The sequence below is a fragment of the Aulostomus chinensis genome, chromosome 13, assembly GCF_037954235.1.
Source record: "Aulostomus chinensis isolate RoL2024-O1b breed Wild chromosome 13, RoL_Achi_v1.0, whole genome shotgun sequence".
Lineage (NCBI taxonomy): Eukaryota > Metazoa > Chordata > Actinopteri > Syngnathiformes > Aulostomidae > Aulostomus > Aulostomus chinensis.
The window spans coordinates 23712574-23732860 of NC_141332.1; the positions used below are offsets into that span (position 1 = coordinate 23712574).

General features: G+C 40.7%; 1 protein-coding gene across 9 annotated transcripts in view; it reads left to right on the forward strand.

The window, feature by feature from the left end:
* Positions 1-300: 300 nt before the first annotated feature.
* The window catches only part of rapgef2b (Rap guanine nucleotide exchange factor 2b), a 104946-nt gene continuing 84959 nt past the window's right edge, over positions 301-20287 (forward strand). For all 9 annotated transcript variants that reach the window (XM_086222201.1, XM_086222202.1, XM_086222209.1 and 6 more), the window contains exon 1: positions 301-996. In XM_086222201.1, the coding sequence (XP_086078327.1) occupies positions 928-996 (69 nt within the window). In that variant the 5' untranslated portion in view covers positions 301-927. The remainder of the gene's footprint in view (positions 997-20287) is intronic.

Here is a 20287-nt window from a genome sequence, read left to right on the forward strand (position 1 = left end):
AGGCAATGATATTCAACAATCCAGCTAATATGTAACTTTGAACTGCTTAATTTACCCGATATCCATACTTGTGAAACTGTCTTTTTATCGTCTGTAAAAAAAAAATACAGTCAGTACAACGGAAAGTTTATCTCAAAGGGAACACATCGAGCATTCATTCACAGTGACTATACGCATCCTCAGATAATTAATTTGTTTTAAAAGGTGCCGCGATCATATTTTATTTTGAAGGTGTTCGGCGGAAGTGCCATTTGTATTAGCGTATGACTTAACTCTGGTGTCTCAGTCACCATGGTGGCAAACACTAGAGCGGAGTGGCGGCGGACCAATCTCCACTTTTAGAGCTGTTGAAATGATAAAATAATATTCTTCAGTCGGTGAGCAAACCTACCTCTCATCATGGACGCCGGCTTGTTGTTGACGGGCTAATTGTTAGCTCCTAGCTTACTTTTTTTCCCTTTCCTGCATGGGATTTCTCTTCGTCGCTAGCAAAATGCTGAAGACACAAGGAATTTTGATGGACGCTTGCTTGCATAAAGGGACATTTTTAGGAGAATACTTATAAGAAATTGTTTCAGCTTTTAATACAAGTTTCTATCTCTCTTCCCCTCTCTGTCTGTCTGTCTGTCCGTCTGTCTCTCTCTCGCTCTCTCTGGGGAGGAGAGGTGGAGGTGGCAGTCTGATTTCTGCTCGGGTAACAGAAAGACAGACACCCCGAGGAGACTGCTCGGCTGACTGGCTCCAGTCGTGGCCTGGCTCCGGGCACTCCCAGCTTGTCCCCTTGTATCGGAGCACAGGCGACAAGAATAAAGAAAGGCAGCAAGGGGGACTTGTTGTGTATAACGTCATATCAGCGCCTCTGGATATCCATACACCATTTTTCAGGATAAGGATTTCGATATCCCTCAGACGGCGTCTTCTAAAACAATGGCGTCTTATGTGGATAACAGCTTTCGGCAGGCTGTGATGATGAATCCGGCTGAACGGACGCAACAGGTCAGGTCATTTATCATTATATGTTAGAAGTGATACGTCTTCTGTGTTGTTAATCAGCTGCTACATTCACGGACGTCTGAACCTGCACCCTTCTACGTGTGTTTCGGAGTGTTACCATTCAGTGGTGTTCCGTATGGCTACATCCCGCTAAGCCGTCTATCAGCAGAGATAATCAGGGCTACTTAACATTACAAGACCCGCAGCCATGGTGGGATCCTAACTAACCCAGGCTTGTGCCACACATTTAAACTAGAATTCAGTAAAAAAAAGATATATTAAAAATAAAAAAAAACCTTTTGCCGAGGTGAAACGATAGGCTAATCTTGAAGGGTTCAAAACATAAGGGGCTAATTTAATGCTATGCTAACCATTAGCACACGATACCTTTAATTAATTCTAGTAGGTCCAGTCATACATGCTTCCCTTGGTCATTTCTAGTTTAGTCCTCTTTGCCAGCCTTCATTGGACTCTAACCTGTGGCCTGAGCCACTGAGCTGTCAGTGTACACATGTCATACACACGGAACAGCCTCATCATGAAACCACTGACAGGTCTCATATTGAGAATAATACAACAATCCTGAGACCCCCCCCCCCCCCCCATCTTCATAGGGATTATCATGTTTACTTCATCTATTTGAGAAACTTGTTAAATATCTTAATTTCCTGCTGCTGTCAGTAATATTTTGTTACCTCTTATAATCAGGATGGACAAAATATCAGACACACCTATCAGTGAAACCCAACAGAACCACAATCCACAGCTTTTGAAGTGACAGTTAAAATAAACGAATTCCTCTCAAACAGATTCAGTCAAAACAGAACATTGTAATACTCATAGAGGCGGGACTTACTACAGAGCTGTTGCATTTTACTCAGTACCAAACCTGTCAGTGGTTGTCATCTTTTGGCTGATGGGTGTATGTTCCAGACGGTTGGAATGCCACATGAATAGTTCAATGTTTTTGCAAATCCTGTGGGATTTGTGGGATTACCCTTATCCGCATGTACACATATTTGCATATTACAGTTTTGAACACTTGTGATTTGCAGATTCATGTAATAAAGCCATTTTAAACGTCTGCATGGTGTCATAAATATTGACCCCTGCCTCCGCTGTACGTTGCACACACCAGGCGATCAATAGGCCACCACTTAAACCAGCAGGCTGCTTCTGGTGGCGCTGCTCTCTGTCAGCCTGCATTCAATATTATAGAGGCATTTATGGCTTTTCAACTAAACAGGATAGTGGTCTTCACAGCTTTCTGCACTGTATAATTTGTATAGATGTTGATGAAATTATGGTAATGATTTATTGTCTGTTATGTTGCGTTATCTAGATGCAAGTGGGTGTCTATTTTAGGGCTACAAAAAATGATTTCTTTCACCAGTGATTGCAGTTATTTGCATGACTGTAGTGCCGCATGACAAAACGGTCATTTTGCAGTTGGTGTGTACAGTGTGTTTTTGATAATGGATGGCATCAGTGGACATTTGTGCAGTATGTTGGGGTTTATCTAGGTGCACTCGATACATCAGCACGCAGTTGTGTATTTTTCAAATTAAGAGTATTGGCACAAGAGGCTCCAGCCCCGTCCCCCCGCCGTGACTCTCAACAGGATAAGCAGTAGAAAATGGATGGATGGCACAATAGATTAATCCGTCGACTCTCTTCTAGATTATGAGTTGTGTTGTTTGGTTCACAAAATGATGACGATCATCTTGTCCTCTTAAGTGTGAAACGATCCCAAAACTAAACTCAGAAGTCTCTTTTATTTAAGCTTTTGTTTCTATTGTTGGATTGAACAAAAGACAGATTATTTTCAAGGGAAAATTGTTGCTGCTGGTTTTGAATTTACGCTTCTTTCTACAGCAGACTGAAATTAGTCGGTGGTTCTCCCCTCACTGTTGTTGTGCAAGTGAGTGTGTGACTCAAGCTGGCAGTTTGTAACACTTGTGGCCTCATTCTTCACCTGAAATAATTTACATCACCATGGCTTTCAGTGTCGTATCAAAACTCAACTCTGTTTCTAAGACCAAGCAGCCATGAAGATGTGAGGGGACATTTAAGGATTTGGAATAAAATTTGAATAAAATTGGACAACATGTCGAGTGTATCCTTCATTGAGATGCCGTGTAAAAAAACAATCAAACCAAAAAAAACAAAGTTCACTTGCAAAAGCACTCATAGGCGAACCCTTGCATAACATTATGCAAACATTGCACTCTGAAGCTCTTTGAAATGAAGACAAATGAGTGTCAACGAGAACTGGAATTGCTCTGAAATCTGACTAATTATGTTTGATCATTATTTAGCCTGGGTGTGACGTTCAGACACAATTTGCAAGTCTGTGGCTGCAGCACAGAGAAGTCCACCTCTATTTTTCACAGTATTGAAAGCTATTTGAGAACCTGCGGTTAAGCCCCTTTCAAGATGAATCTTCTTGACTGTGCGATTCCATTGGTCTCTACTGATTTCCTGAAACGCTGCACCTTCCTCGCTTTTCTCCTCAACTGTCCAGTGTGACTGTGCTAGCTGACACAGTTTATCCTAATGGTGTTGGCAGGGCCTCTCTGTCAGGATTAGCGAACCGTTAGAGGGATCTATGTTTATCGTTAAGACTGACCACGGTGGGATTTGAACCCCCCGCCCCCCGTGCCCCACCCTATTGTCACATGGCAGGTTAAATAACTGACCACTTGACAGCTTGTGTTCACACTCTCTTTGTTGGTTTCCTTTTCAATTTTGGACTGTAGCTGCACTGGAATTCCAAGGTGATGGGTGAAGAAGGCAGTCTTGAGTCAGAGGGAGGAGGATACAATCTCCTGCATGATATTGCAGTTGTGATATGAGTGACGATCATGAAAAGAGGTCGTGATCCGTAACTTTTCAAATGTATTCAGAGAGGAGGGAAAAGACAACCCCTTGAATGACATCTCTCTGGAACATGCAGTTCAGTGCAGGCCTTTATCTACTACACCTCGTCACCTCTGTTTCTCCTTGGGATGTCTTTTATTCTTCTGCACTGATGACAGCAGGGGACCGTAGCAGGACAGGCACGTTATCAGGTCTGCAGACGTCCTAAAGACTGCAAAGCTACTGCAGGAGGAAGATTCTAGAGTGGACCTTTATTTGCTTATTCATGGTTAAGTAAAAAAAACAAAAAAAACAACGTCAATCATAGCTTTGGCAAATGGTTTCATAGGATATTACTCGATCATAACATTCAAAGGCTGATCAATAGAATTCCAAAATGTTACAATGTATCAAATTCATTGCAGTCTCATTAAAATACTTCATTAGAATGAATTCAGGTTGTGTCTGTTGGTCAGACAGGGAGCTTGTTATTTGAAGTTATTTGTTGTGATTTATTGCTCTGACATTTGCAGCAGCCTTAGAGAAAAGATTCTCTCCGATCGAGAGCCATTGCCATGATCAGGTCGTCAGTGTGTCAGAGGTGTTGAACTTGGACTGGTGTGTGTTATGGTTGTATTGCGTCCCGATACTGATACAGATACCTGGGCTCTGGGTATCAGCCAACACCAATGTTTAAATAATAAGCTGTATTCCTGTCTGGTTGGAAGAGACTGGCACCGTCAAGCTTGACTCAATAATTACTTTCTTGACGTTGCAAAACGATATGTAACAAAAAATACATACGTATACTTGTACCAAAATCGGTTATTATTAAAGTAATAAATCGAGAGCAATTACTTAAAAAACCGACTACGCCTTTAATTTTATCCCCCTCAGTGCTATCAGCTCTCCTTCAAGCAAAATGGATCCTACGGGTCTACTGGCACTCTGCCGGTGCATGACGTAGTCCAATTCCATAACTGACTAACTGACTTGACTCCATACTCCGGTGCAGCATGTATCTTTTTATGTCATCCTTCAGCTATGTGATGGAAGGCAAATAGCAGGAAACTTAGAGACTGCTTCATCTAATTAGGAAGTAAAGAGTCACATTTCAGTAGTTTTACAAGAAGTAAACCCTTCATACATTTGGATTCTTATCATGCACAGTGAAATGTGCCTGCTTTGATTATCCTGTTTGCCTATGCGACATAGGTGACAAGCAGCTCTGGTCTTCGTTAGCCAGGTGGCAAAGCTAAAGGTTACAACAACAGCCCTTCACTGTAGTGACCCTGATTTAATAGCCACATAGCTGCAAGGACAAGCTGTCTACTTTACATCGTATGCACATATTCTGGATTTAAGCAGACAAGCACTCGCATGCAATGACAATTTAAGGAGAGACGAGGGACAAATCAAAAAGAATTTAGATGTTTTTCTTGTTCTCTGGGCTATAAGTCGGACCAAAATAACAAATATTAAAGCCAGTCCTTCCTGCTCTCTGTTATCACCCTTGATCTTTATACCGTATCTCAAAGGTTTGCTCCCTAAAATTGTCCCGACCAGAGTCAAAACAACAAAAGAGGAAAATGCAGCTAGGAGGGAGTGTCTCTGTAGACATATTCACTGCCACACACTTCCATTGTGCCATCAATGAATTTTAACGTTGCTATTAGGTAAAGATGGTGCAGTGTGTACCACTTAAGGTATAGAAAACAGTAAACCTGTAAAGGATGCAGTTGCTACTGTTAGTAAAGTCAATGATTAGCACAGAGCTTCCTCCGTGTCTTGACATCCTGCATAGCGGGAAGAGGAAAAGCATCAGGATGCTTTTTGAAGTGAAACAGGAAGAATGGCTCGACAACAAACCACATACCCCCTGAACCTGTGTTTTCATTCTTTTTTTAAAGCTGGGTGTTGTTTTTGACTTCCTTCCCATTTTTGTCACGGTGTTCGAGCCTTGTAAAAGAATTTAAGTACCTTCCAGTTCACCGCCTCCAAAAGTAGGACAGACATAAGTTGCAGGTTTTTCTTCTGCATTTGTAATGGTAGAATCTTCCCAGGCAACACAGGCTTTTCTAGGACTCCAAAGTTCCCAACAATCCTGTAAATTTAGGTGCCGCTTTCCTTGGAGTTTCCTTGGGCTCTACTGTGCAAACCTTGTAGAAACAAAGTGATGTCACATGTTATTCTAGTGTTGAAAGCCAAGGCTGAGTGCAGACTGAAAGTGGTTATACACACCGCGGTCACAGTGACGTATTCCTCCCATTTTAAATACAGGGGGATGATTTCAGGATAAGAAAAAAGAAACAATTGCACCAACACACAGTTCCTACAGCAGACAGACATAGCTTTTAATTGCCTCATTTAAATCGTGCTGTTTTATTCCAAAGAAACCATTTTTCATGATAGTGTGACGGTAATAAGACAGTACTGACAAGTGGTCATAAAATATATTGAATGTTATATTAAAAGTATTGATTTTCCATTGTTATAAAAGTTCAAGGAGCAACTGATGAGAGTCTTAATTCACATGTATAACCACCTCACTGCATGATGACGTTTATTGTCGTTACACTGCAATTTATATGTCTGATATCATAGTTGACTGCAAGCCAGAGATTTTCTCTGCAGATGCTGTTGCGCTCTGGTGAGTGTGTAGCCCTTTGTGTGTCTGTTTCTCTCTAAAATCTAATAAAGAAAAGACCTATCCAGTGTAGTTAGTGTTTAAATGCACCACTGAGGTAGAAGTAACCTAATCACTGTGGCTTTGACCCCAAGATACGTCTGTTAACATTAGCTGAGCACAAAACTCTGCAAAAGCTCTTGCAAACGTTCTTGTATTTCTGGTTTTATATATATATATATATATATATATATATTTCTCCACAGCTGAGGTGGGTGGATTTCCATTCAATACAGATGTTGATATCAAACTCTCTCTAGGGTGGTCTGCTGTTGGGATGGTTGAACTCCAGGAGTTGCATTGGATTAAATCATTTTGTTTATGTGATGACTTCCAATGCATACGTCTAGAACACTTGAGAGATTTAATGCTTATCATACATTTCACGCAAGTCAAGTTGGATCAACAGCATCTGAGGCTTCATTGCATGTTGGTCAACTGAGAATAAATTCCGAAAAGCTTGTGATGTAATGGCTTGGTGATATGACTGAGATGATGGTCGGTAGAGTCCAACATTGTGGATGCACATTCGAAATAGACTTTTAACAGATGTCTTAAATGTCTCTTTCGTTTAGAACTGTGCACATCTCTGGTAAACGAGCTACACTGAAGTAACAATTCATTTTAGCTGTGCGGCTGCTTTAGTGTTAATATGGGTGCTAACATGAAAACAAGAGGCTCCTTGATTCCCACGCAAATACTGATATATGCTGTGTGACCCAAGCATTCGTCTTCCCTCCAGGTTCCTTTTGCAACACACGAGAAAGAAGAAGTTGATGTAAAATAGTTGCAAAGTGTTTATCAGGAGAGCTTTTTGGCCTCTGGCCTGCTTAGTTTGCAGTCTTCTCCCTTCTGTACTTTCACATTCTGGTCTTGAATGTGGGTAAATTGAGAGAATACTCAAGTTATGTTGGTCATGCAATGGTGTCTTTGATCTTGGGTTCTACTTGTATTATTAAGCAAATATTATAGAAGAGAAAAAAATGTGCCATGAGTTTCCTCAGATTTCATGCATTGGCCTGAAGCCTTAGTGTGAACCCTTCAGCCCTTCCCTCTGAATGTTTGGAGCTTGGATGGACTCAGATGGACTTGGTCGTTGCCTTCATGGTCGTACTGTACATTTGTTTTATCTGAATCACACTCACAGTAAACGTCAAAGGCATGGTTCAGTTCCGTATGTTCGCATTCCTTGAGATATTTTTAAAGCAAAGAAAAACAACTCTGGAGTCAAGGCTCCAAAAATTCCATTGGCATTCATAGCAGAAAGCAATAGACCTCACGCCACTGAGCAACCACAATCTTTACATACTTCGCCAGAGACCCACTTGGCTGCTTGGAGAGCTTTGAGAATAAACCATTTCTGACATGCAATATTTGTATGACTGCTATTGAATTACGCTACTTGCTGCAGCTGTCATTAAGAGCATCATCCTTACACAAGAGTTTGGAAAATATGGCACCGACATTACCGATAAGATGAGTAAGACATTTTAAATAAAGTTTCTTAATCCCCATTGTACAAAAAAGTCATCACATAGACAGACAAGCTTTTTGAAAAGTTGCAATGTCATGAACGCGCAGTGCAGTAATATAATAGTTAGTGTGAATTTGCTGTTTACCTTCAGTCCCACACACCACACGCTCACTCTGGGGTACAGTATAATCTACCGAATAATCCTCCTCTTGAGGAAGTGCTCAGACATAATGTGAATCAGATGGAGAGCTGATTAATTTGTGATTAGAGATCATTAAACCCCAGAATACCTTCACCATGCAGCTAATGCTTGTTTACAGTATTTCTAACAATGGGTGCACTCTAAGATGTGGTGAAGCAGGAAATGGGGTCAAACTGGGGTCACACCAAGGAATCAGGATTTTGCTGGATTAGGAGCAGCGCTGCATATTAAAACTTTGTACTGTGTCCATACACATTTTTACTGACGCATGAGTTTTCCTTGCATGAAGGATAGGATTTTACGACAAAACATCCTTTGAAACATTTGTTTAAATGTGGAAAAATAAACAGAAATTCATGTCACAATTTAAACTTCAAGTACATTCATACGATGGCTCTATTTAAGAATTTGATAGGGCTGCAAATTGCTGTTTTCAGTTTCCATAACTTTCCATGACCTTATGAACACTGATTATGAAGTTTTTCCTTAAGAAATGACTGAAGGCCTCTATGATATAATGTCACTTAATTGCTTTTGAAGGGCCTTTTTTTTTTTAAACAGAATATGTGACTAAATCAGTGCAGTCAAAACTGTCGTTCTGTCAAAGCACATTTATCATGCAGATTTTTGTTTCCCATCTGCAGAAAAACACCAAATTAGCCGACTGTAAATGTCTGCGTCCCACTTCTCTGGTGTTTACATGGATGAATGTTGGGATAGTTCTCGGGATGCAACGGTTTAGTTTTCATGGCAGCTTTCTGGGTCACATTTTTTTGCGTGTTTTATACATTAAAGAGGAGGAAAAAAATCCACTGCTCTTGATAACAAAATGCAGATATTGTCTCAAGGAGCTGAAATGATGACATAATAATAACATTTGCACTCATGAACCATCTGTATAAGTGCATGCCGCAAATACAAACGAGTATAACCCGTAATATCAGGTCATGTGTAAAAATGGGACGCATATTGGTTTGTGATGCTTCTGTTTTATTGGATTCGGTTTTGCGTCCCCAGATTGTACAACACAGTGTTCAGCTGTAATGTTTTTAGATGTGCTTTGTATACTTGACTTGTTGTAGTGTCCACTTGCAGCACCTGAACACCAGCAAGTGTGGTGAGTGACTGTATTGCCTCTGTAATATGCTGCAAAAATTCTCTGTAAGATTTCACTGAAGTGAAGAATCGAACCGGCGACTACATCCTCAGAAATAACTGTAAACTAAACAAATCCAGATTAAAGAGGAGGGAAAGTGCAGAGTGATTTATGATTGGAAAAGTGAAGGGAAAGACATCTTTGTGGCGAATCCTACTTTATTTTGTGCAGTTCCTCTTGTCAGTGTGGGGCTGTAGCTGTAATGTTGGTTAATAATGCTGTTTCCTCAAGGTGTCTTTGAAGTGGCTTGTCAGTCATGCCTCATGCAAGCCGTGGTTTATTACCAGCTGCACTGTTAAGCAGGTGATAACTTGCCACATGGGCTGAGCCGGGTGATTCATTACAATGCTAGTTTGAAGGAAAAAAACTGCTGTTTTTGGAAGTGTTGTCAAAAGTAACCTGTAGCACAACTTAAGACTCTAAAAATAAAGCAAAAAGGGAAAAACAAGAACGTGGAAAATCCTTTCCATACATTGTTGTTTCCCCCATTTATAAATCGGGAATCATTAGGAATTCTCTTGTTCCACTTCCTGTGTGCAGTGAAGCAGATTGGTGCACGATAGCTGTCTTGTTGAAATCTTATCTTTGTAATTGGTCCCTGAGGGGTTTGTCTAACCTGTGGTCGGTCACGTTTTCTACTCTGCAGTCCTCTGTCCCTCCGTTGCCCATCAGGGAAAATATTCGTTCATTACCGTTCAATGTAATCTGATTCTTACTGGAATGTTTGACAGTTTCTCCCTGCTTCCTGCTTTTGGGAAGACGAGAGATAATTATCTTAGCTTGCTTTAACTGAAACACCGATTACTGCCTCCATGTAATGACTTCAAGTCTCGAGCCTTCTTAAACTGAGCTCTTTTTCATTTTCCATTTTTTTCCTCTGGGGCAAGTTTGTGCAAACACATTTGTTGCTGTGATGCAACCTTCCTCTTTCAGCCCAGGTGAAATTGATTGCACTCTGGTGACAGTTTGGTATGCTATTGAGGCCCCATTAAAGCAATGTTTTTTTTCACTGTATGATTTAATGTCAGCTGAACAATATTTATGAGACGGCATCATCTGTATCGCAGACCTTGACCGGGCTAATTGACATTTGCCTTGGTTGACCTCAAACGACCATCCACTGTGAGATGTTTTTTTCCCATTTGGCCCCTCACGCTTGGACCGTTCCTGCTGAGACCAGACCCTTCTCATTAATCATTCTTACCTCGATTAGAATGCAGATCTCCTTACATGTTACATGGTCTTGCTGGAGCAAAAAACAAGTATCATAACAGGCTTGCATAATACCACGTAAGCGCTTCTTTTGAGAGGTTAATGCTTGTACAATCTTCTTAAAGAAGCATTTGCATTTTAGTGCTTGAAGAATATGGTTACCTGTTTTTTGTTGTTGTAAAGAAATACTGTATATTAACAATAGGGTAAGACTTAAAAACAGCGCAAAGAACAAAAATCAATCATAGCTACAAGCGGTTTGTTATGTCACTCAAAATGACAGACTCCAGATGGTCCTGCAGGTTAGCGACCACCAAACCTCCGTTGAGTTGGTGTATTTCCACAGCTGCATCAGAAATACTGTTAACGTAATTCTGTGTCAGTGTTGCTCATCAGAGCTGGTGAGTCATTCATTGCCGCATGTGTGTGGAGTGAGAAGTCCTGTAGGTGAGGAGGAGTGACCTCACTGGAAGAAGAGGAAATCACCACTGACTCTGTTGGGGAGATATTTCTTGGAAAGAAAAAAAAAGAGAGAGAGAGCATCAACAACTTTATGTCAGTATTATTTGAATGTATGTGACTGATAACGCCTTATTTTTAACTGCAGTTGTAAAAGGCCTGGCGTTCCTCACAGAGGCATCTTATCAGAGCCCTGCTCAGGTTGAAGAGGAATGAAGCGATGCTGCCAGTTACATGAATACCTCATTTACATCTGGCAATACCACTTGTTTTGATCGGATTGTGTCTTATAACATGAAAGTACAGGTGACAGATTGTGATCCGATCAGCCAAAGCGGTCAAGCATTGGGACCAGATTTAACACAAGTGTAAATATGGATAGCTTTAATCCACATACTAAGCGGGTATTGATATGTCACTGCACATGACTGTCCAAACCAGCTAGCTTTTAGCCATTAGCCAATGATCCCACAGGGCTCAGTATGTCTGATTCTGAAAAGCCAGTTTGTAAGCCAAACTTCTCCCTCTTTGAAAAGAAAGCAAAAGTACATACAAAAGCATTTTTTCCCCATTATTGCTTTGCTGTAAATGGACTTTGATGGAGCAATCAGATCTCTATCAGATTTCTCAATACAGCCACTGGAGATGCATATCAGGTGTACCGGTAAATGTAATTAGGCCAAATCATATCCAGATAGAATGTAGATACATGAAGCATTTTAATCCAATCTGTAATTAGCTTAAAAGCTGCCAAACATTTAGCCAGTTAAATGTTAAAGCTGTAGTTACAACCCAAGTGTTGGCTACCAGTCTTAAAATCAGGAAGGTACAATGGAAACACCTGTTTTGATGGACCACTGGGCTATTGTGCCCTGGCTGAACTTAGAAACACAGTTGTCGCTGAATGACCTACTAAGACATTGAGTTAAATTATGATAATTAATTACTTTAATACACGTGTCTGTGATTGCAGTGTGTCATGTGTCATGTGATTGCAGTGTGTCATGTGTCAAGAATGTCCGATTAGTTCGTCTGGTAGTTCGTCTGCATGCAGCCATGTTGTTATTGTGCTGAATGAAGACTCCATTTGATTATAATTGGATGGAAAGACGCAGGCCATTCATCCACGCTTCCCTATAGACTTGGTTGCTTTGAAGCCACCAGCAAGTGTGGTATGGAGCCGACACAATGCCTCCCTGTTACAGCCAGCTCCTGCTTGTCGAAAGCACTTAAAATCAAACCAATTATAATGTCGCTGCACTGGGAATAACTGTTTTAGTTCAACTCTACACATGCCAAACAGACTTAAGACTTTATTGGTATTATTGCCCAATGCCATATGATTTACAGGCGAAACAGCTTTTATTTTAAAGGGAATATATTAAAGAAAGGTGTCTATTGCAGCAAAAGAACCATAATTTCACAGGGCCATATTTATTCGTACATGTGCTAAGCTAATTTGAAAGATGTTCTCGAAAATATTAAATGCAATATGTCAAAACTAATCATATAGAATTAAGTTAGAAAAAAATGTTAAGAAAAACAGTTGAAATATAATTCTGTAAATGAATTAAAAAATTGCTACAGCAGTCATTTTTGACAAGGTGATGCCAATGAAAGGGTAAACCTTAAATTGGGCCTGAAGTCCCATGAGACCACAATGGCCAAACATGGTTCTCTTTGTTTCTTTTGTAAAACATCCTCAGGATATAGCCTGAAATCCCCGTCCATCTGGAGCTGTGGCCTTTTTTTTTTAATGATTATTCTGAGCGAAGTGAAAGGCCTTGGGTGGGATCATAAGGCAACTCTGTAAACAGGAAACTTCCATTGAAGCGAACTGCATCGGTGCTCCAATATGATGCAAAAGCAGAATTAAGGAAATTAAAGGATCTTTTTCAAGTTGTGTAATTTAGCACCTCATTGAGATTGACACTCCTATAACCACAAATACTCTCTTTGGATTCTTTTACGGTGAAAGATAGCACCCTTGTGTTATTTTACCTGATTCACACAGGTGACGTAGTTAACTTTAAACTGCTGGTGTGCTTGAACGGCTCTTACAGCATCTCTGTCTCTTGTGACCTGAAGCAGCTCACCAGATATCTCACATGAACTAGTGTGTGTGTGCTAGTGTGAGTGCTCTTTGTCTCACTTGGAGGAAGCTTCACAGTATGACAATCACAGCCTTTGAGATCAAATGGTGAGGAGTCACACCTAACTCAGGCAGGCGCTAGACCGAGCTCCATTGTGATGGCAAACCATGAAAGAGCAGCAGTGATGAAAGTGTCATCTAGCTTCCAACAATGGCAACGCTGCTAGCATGCTCCCAGCTCAGCAGGAACATGCTGTTGGTGTGTTGATGGGTTTGCTTCCCACTGACCCCTGGAAACAATCCAAACTGGAGACCGCTTGCTGTGCCATGGTTGCTTAAATGGAAATATAGGAATTTGGGGAAATTGAGGAGGGGAAAAAAAAGTGCTATGCCTTCATTTGTTCACGTGTGCACATTTGCTGTTTCTTGCTCAGTGTCAATCCAGCCAAAGTTTTAGCTCGAGTTGGTAATTTAATTGGACGGCTGCTGTTGTCCCTAGATGAACGGGGAAGAATCAATGTATTCAGTGTGTTCACCTCTGGAAGCGCTGCTGGCGATATGAGCCCTTATAGCTGGTTGCAGTCAGATTATCTTCTGCAGCAAACCAGCTGCAAGTGCTGTGGCGAACAGTGGGCTGAATATCAAACGCTATAAAAGAAAATCGACACATTTCTTTGGCTGAGACAGGGTCAAGTTTGTCTCTGTGATCAGAAATGCCTTGTTTTCACTGTCCATGTTATCTTGGTGTGTTAGTCCAACTTCGAAAAGTATGATTTTAGCTAACTAATGTGTTAACGTATATTTTTTGTCATCTGGTTTTAGTAGAACTAACTTTTCCTCATAGCATGTAAATGTGTTTATGTGTAACTGTATTTCATTTGGCTTGTGATTATGCTAAGTGGCTGTGCAAGTATTGACTGAATGGCCAGTGCTGTACGGAGCTTTCATATCAAAAAGTTGGGGCAATTCCCTTTTTATGATTTGCCAATTATTTTATCACATGCTTCAAGTCTAGATGAAGATGTTTCTGTATATTTTTGTATCATGTGTTTGTATACAGAATGGCATACATCCAAAGGCATGCAAAATCAAAATGCCATCAGCAGTTCTGGTAAAGACAACCTTTATTATGTAGAGGTACTCTCTGTGAGAACATGGGATTTCACTGGGTTCTCACAAACAAACAAATGCCAATGTCCCTCTGATGATGAGGGAATCTTTGTGTCCTTGGAGGCCAAAAAGGAAAAATCTGGCTCTTGTGAAAGCAGTTCTCATCATGAAAGAGTTTCTCCGGTTTGTTCCCTAGCAACCAGTAGCCAGAGTAGCATTGTAATGATGGAATTACTGGATGCAGAAGTGCATAGGAGAAGTAGCAGAGAATTTATTAGATTGATTATTGCATTCCATAAATATTTCAAATTGAACAGCGGTGGGATACATTAATGGGTCTGCACAGTTTAGGAAGCAGTCTAAATGGATGCAGTCACAGCAGGGTATTGAACTCAGGCAGAGCTAGGATTCATATGTCTCCCAGTGTTGTGCTCCGTTTTTGTCTTTTTCTTCTTCTTCTTATTATTAGTAACTCTCCACCCGCCTTCATAGCTTGTATTTTTGTCAAGTTAATTAGACAGAAGAAAGCGGGGGAAGCTGGAACCAAATATTTTTGGATCATTTAGGCCACTGAGCAAGCCATTTGCCACGGGAAGACTAAAGCACATCCCCATCCTGTTTTATCCACCCTGCCCTTTTCTCCTTGTTTTCGCTTTGAGCTCTCATGAATTGATCTTTATTATGATGTTGTGTAACTTTGTGATGATTGCACTGCACCTCTTTGAGGCCTTTGTTTGAGCGAGATGGAGCGAGTTTCATTTGGCCGGACAGTTGGCTTTGTTCCCGGGGACGGACCTGTTACGATGAGATTCAATGACAGAGCTGAGAGATCCTTTTGTCTTCAGTCCACCACTGAATCTACATTGAACCATTGTTATTGTTAGCTCTGCATGTTTATGACAAAAAAGGTCTGTTTTTTTTATCCAAGATGTATTATAGTTGTCTCAATTATTTTTTGTTAAAATTCCCATATATTTTTGACATCTGTTAATAATATTTTTTTTCTAAAAGAGATTGAATTATGGATGGATGGATGGATGGATGGATGGATGGATGGATGGAAGGATGGATGGATGGAGATTGAATTACCAAAATACAAGTTGGATACTTGGAGAGCAAGGACCATGTTAAAAAAACAAAAACCAACAAAAAGTTTTCTGCTGTGTTGAACTGATCTGCTCTCCTAGCCCAGGCTGCAGCAGCCCTCAACCAGATTTTGCGAAAATTGTCCTGGTAGTTTTTGCGTAATCCCATAAACAGTTCGAAAACCAAAATATCAGTGAAAACACAACTTCTCTGGCAGAGATGATGGTCATTGATATGTAGATAAACACAATTCTAGGAGACAAAGCAGCATGCTAAAAATGTCTAATAATTTATTGATCGAATAATTACTGAGCAAAGGAATGCAAATGCACAAGTGGTCATGCTGTTTCAAAGCTGATAACTTCCCAACACATACATATTACCCAATACAAAGCTGTGTTCATCTGCTTCAGATAAATTACTTTTATTGAGTCTACATCAGCTGCCTTGATGCCCATTTGGTAAAGGGTGATAAAAACTGGGGAGTCAAAAGAAATACCGTAGCTGAACTTCTAACCTCTGGATTTTCTCAAGGTGCATCCTGTAATTCTGTGTGCGCCGATGAGTGTTTGTGTGAACGCTTGCTCATCAAAAGTGGCAAAAACCTGCATTGTTTCATGAAAAAAGGACAAAGTTGGCGAAACATTCAAGATTAGCAATGGGGCTAAAATAGCTTCTGGATCCACCTCACGCTGCATCGACAAAGTTGAGTCATATCCAAGAAGTGGTTAAATTTGCTCATTATTCACTTTCAGAGTTTTAATTGTCCAGTCCCACACTTATAATGTATTCTTGCAATGCTGTTGATTGGTTCGAAAAATGCTGGTGTTGAGTTGGTAGCAACATTCAGTGCTAATTAGAAAGCTGTGAGCTTCTGTATCAGTGTGAATTGACTCATATTGTGTGGATGTCGTTAAAAGAGCACCAGACTAATGCTCAAAGGTTATTACTTGAATGTCAAAGAAGTATTTTTTGATCTAGTTTCGTTGAGACTGCAATATTTTCTCATTTTGCTTTTACGTTTCTCATTGGCGCATCTAAAGTTTCAGACTGATTGCTTCAAAATTGAAATATAATAACACTGTGATGGATTCTTTCAAAGAGCTGCGTAGGTTTCTTTGCATTATAAGTTTTAGAAAAGATGTTTGATTCTTGGCATTTGTAAAATAACCACAATATTTGATATGTGGTCAAACCATGCATTGTTATTTTTAACATTTCAACATTTTAATTTTTTTCCGAGGGCGGTTTTGCCTCCATGCATGCACTTCCTAGCCAGCATGTGTATAAGCTGGCTGGAGCACTGATCAAAGCAGGTGGGTTGAAGAGGTCAGTTAGCCACTAGCCTTCATTTGACATGCTTACTTCCAAGACGAATGTCCTTCACCTGTTTTCATTTGGAGCATCTTACTGCATTACTACACAATTTCAAAAGACGTGCAACTTGTGCAGTTCAGCACCCAATTTGTATGCATCCAGAGCCTGAGTGCATGTTTATTCTTGAGGGTTTTATACTGGCTGCTCAAGTAGGTGCTGTTAAGCTTATTCACATGCCTCGCTGATTCCAGTTCCAGGCAGTCACCATGTCCACCAGCTGCCTGACCACGGTGGGAAATAATCAGCAGCTCCCAAGTGTTTTTGAATTGTGTCTGCGACCACTTAGTTGCCCTGCTTCGCTGGCCACTTCAGCCACCAACCATCACTCAAATGTTTTAATTCTTTTCAGTATATTCAGGCAATCTGACGTGAAAGTGGCCGATGGCTGGATACCCTCCTGTTGACAAACAAGAACCCCATCGTCTTCTTAAACACTTCCAAACAGGTGGCAGTGTAATTCTTTGTCCAATGCGTATTTCAACAACTGAAGCAGAGAGGAAGAGGGCCATGTGCTGTGCTAGATTAACCTGTTGAGTTAACACCAAGTTCTTAATGTTGGTAAGACTGCTAATTAGATTTGTGTAGTATGTGCCAGCTTCATTCAGGTAGCACATGGTGTTAATACTACTGATGGCCAAACATGCTTAAAGAGTTTTATTCTGCCTGACGCACTCTTTTGGCAGTGCTGCTGCTCTTTTTCATCCATCTAATTTATTCGAAAATATTTCAAGGAAACAGCCTAATTCATGTTTTTATAACACTCCCAGAAAGTCTTGATTTATCAGGGTTAACCTCAGCATATATTTTTTTCAAGGCATGCTTTTCCTGTTTTCCAAAAGAGCTGTTTTTTTTTGCCAGTGAGGCTCTTTGTTATCATTCAGTGTTGTGTCTGCGGGACACGGAGACCTCGACGTTTGGCCAGAACAGCCACAGATAGCGACGTAGCGACACTCGTCACTGTGTGACCTTGCTGTTGCCCACAAAGCCTCCACCTGCTTTCTCACATAGGCTAATGGATAAAAATACCCAGCAGATCCTTCACTCTCTGTCAATAGAGATTCAAGGACAGCTGCTCGGCACCCTGTTAACACAGGGAATGTACAAACAAAGGCAAGGGAATGTACACTTGCGCACTCACACAGAAGCTCATACTGAGACAGACATGCACACAGTGGCACCCACTGAAGCATCATACTGCTGCCCCTGAGGTGCGTGATGAACATTGTGCACATGTGGAGTAAAGTGCCATCGCTGCTGTTTGTCTGCTCCATTGGGGGGGGGGGTCCCACTTGGCATACTGACACAGACGTGCTGCAGCGTATGTGCTGAGCAGACAATATAGTGCAATATATTGCCATTAGCGGATACTGCACCGCTGGCAACATGACCTTCCAACCTTCAACACTGGCTTTCTGACTCCCAGCGGTCTGTTTATCTCATTACACAGCTACAGGCTGTTTATCTCCTCCTAGAGCAGCTCTGTCTACCTCATTATGCTTCAACACTTGCTTCAAAACCTTATTCATTGTCTAATGCGACCATATGCTCTTTGTTAGACAGCCAGACATTGATGAGACCGACATTTATTTCCATGCATGCCTCGTTTATAACCAGTGTGGAGAATCTAGAAAAGGCATTGAAGGAATGTGCTGTTGGTTTTCTGTGGAGATTAAATGTAACAGCATATCTAATAAACCTCAGACCTGATAGAAATTATGTTACGGTGAGCTGCTGCAGGCAGTTGCAATGTCAGGCTGTGCGATTATTTTTGGAAAAAAGATGGTGCTATTTTGAAAAGTGTACTGGACAGATTTTTTTCTTCTTTTTTTTGTGAGTTAATTTTTGTACGTTTGACCACAGATATATTTATTTTTTAATTATCAGGGATTTGTGTGCATTTGTCTTGGCAACAAAGCCAATTATTATGTGTTGGTTTGTTATCATAATTCTTCTCATGATGGTCTGCTGCAAAACTACTCAAATCTTTGCATTATGATCTAAAAAAAAAAAAGGGACCATTTTGCCTGTAAAATGTGAGGAATGTTGAAAACAACATGCTGCCAAAGCCTGAAGGCTTAACTTCATTTATTCTCCAAGGATAGTTCAGTTCTTGTAATATGTTGAAATATCAAGAAAAAAATTGGCTTTTTATGTCAGAATCTTTTGAGCTGGGCGGTGCTCCAGATGAACGATCCGAATAGTTGACCCAGATGGCTCTGTTACTTAAAATATGCTCAATAATTTCTTCCATGGGGTAGAGAGCAGCAGGGGGTGGGAGGCATGGCAGACCTTGTGTGCGTCTGTGTGTCACCTGGTGTGGGTGCTGAGACATTATCTAGCCAGTGTCATCTGAGGAATGCAAGCCTCACCCTGGACTGACACACAAGATGGCCCCTCTGCTGTCACGGTAACAGGATCCAGGAATACCAACGCATCACTTAATGAGGGGTCGTTGGCAAAGAAAGGCAAACTAGGAAAAGGTCAAAACTTCAAAGGATTTTTCTCTATTTTGATGTTGTGCAGAACTTAACAAACATGTTAAATGAGTTAATTTGAAATAGATCCTTTGATGTCATATTTTTCTAACCACTCAACAAGAAAGTAATGAATAAAATTCCCTGTCCACATGTTCTGCAAATAACCATGTAATTTATTTTATCATGCTTATGTAGCTCTAATGAGCGTTTTTTTTTTCTTCTTTGCATCGTGCATTCCTGTTGCCCGATTCCAGCCTCAAAGCAGCCACGGTAGAGTTCATAGGGTGAATGTATAGAGTGAAAAGTTTGCCCTGCAGTGACAAGTGAGCAATTGTTGTAGAACTAGGTCGTCCTCGCTCCCAAGTCGTGGGGGATTAATTTGTGCTTTTCGCAGCTATTTTCTGAAACAGAACGAAAACAAATCCTCCTTGCACAAAGTGCCGTGATTAGAATGTCCATTCCCTCTTCGACTGCCAGGGATCAAGGTCGTAAGCATCTTAGACAGGATGGTGTAATGAACAGACTGAAAGAAAGATGCAGCTTGCCTCTCGAACGCAGCGCCTCGCAGACGGGAAACTGCATTAGTCGATACGGGTCTTTGAAGGTGATATTTAATTATTTTCAATCACAAGGCAAGCGTTTTCTGAAGAGACAAAAGGATCACGGAGGCAGCTGAAAGATTTGAGAACACGTCAACCTGAAAAGAAGAGAAGACAACACGAATGCGAACTTACCTGCTGTATTCAGTTCTCACTACTTGAATCCAACATTGAGAGGCTGATTTAGAAACACTCCTTTTAAGATACTGACCCTTTATTTAAAGGATGTTTTAACAATCCTCCTTGTGTCAAAAGAAAAAGAAAGACCCTCAGATCTACATGATGTGCAGTCAGCCATTTCTCAAGTCAGGTTCCACTTTTTATCATCATCACTCAGGAAGAAGATTCAACATTTAGGATGTCATATCTTTTCAAACAAAACATATATGCAGACATTTGCTTGGGACCTACATTACTAGAGAGCAAAAAAAAAAGAGGAGTGGGTATTGGCAAGGACCTATCAATGAGACCTATCTCACCATACGTTCATGATGCAATTTTATCA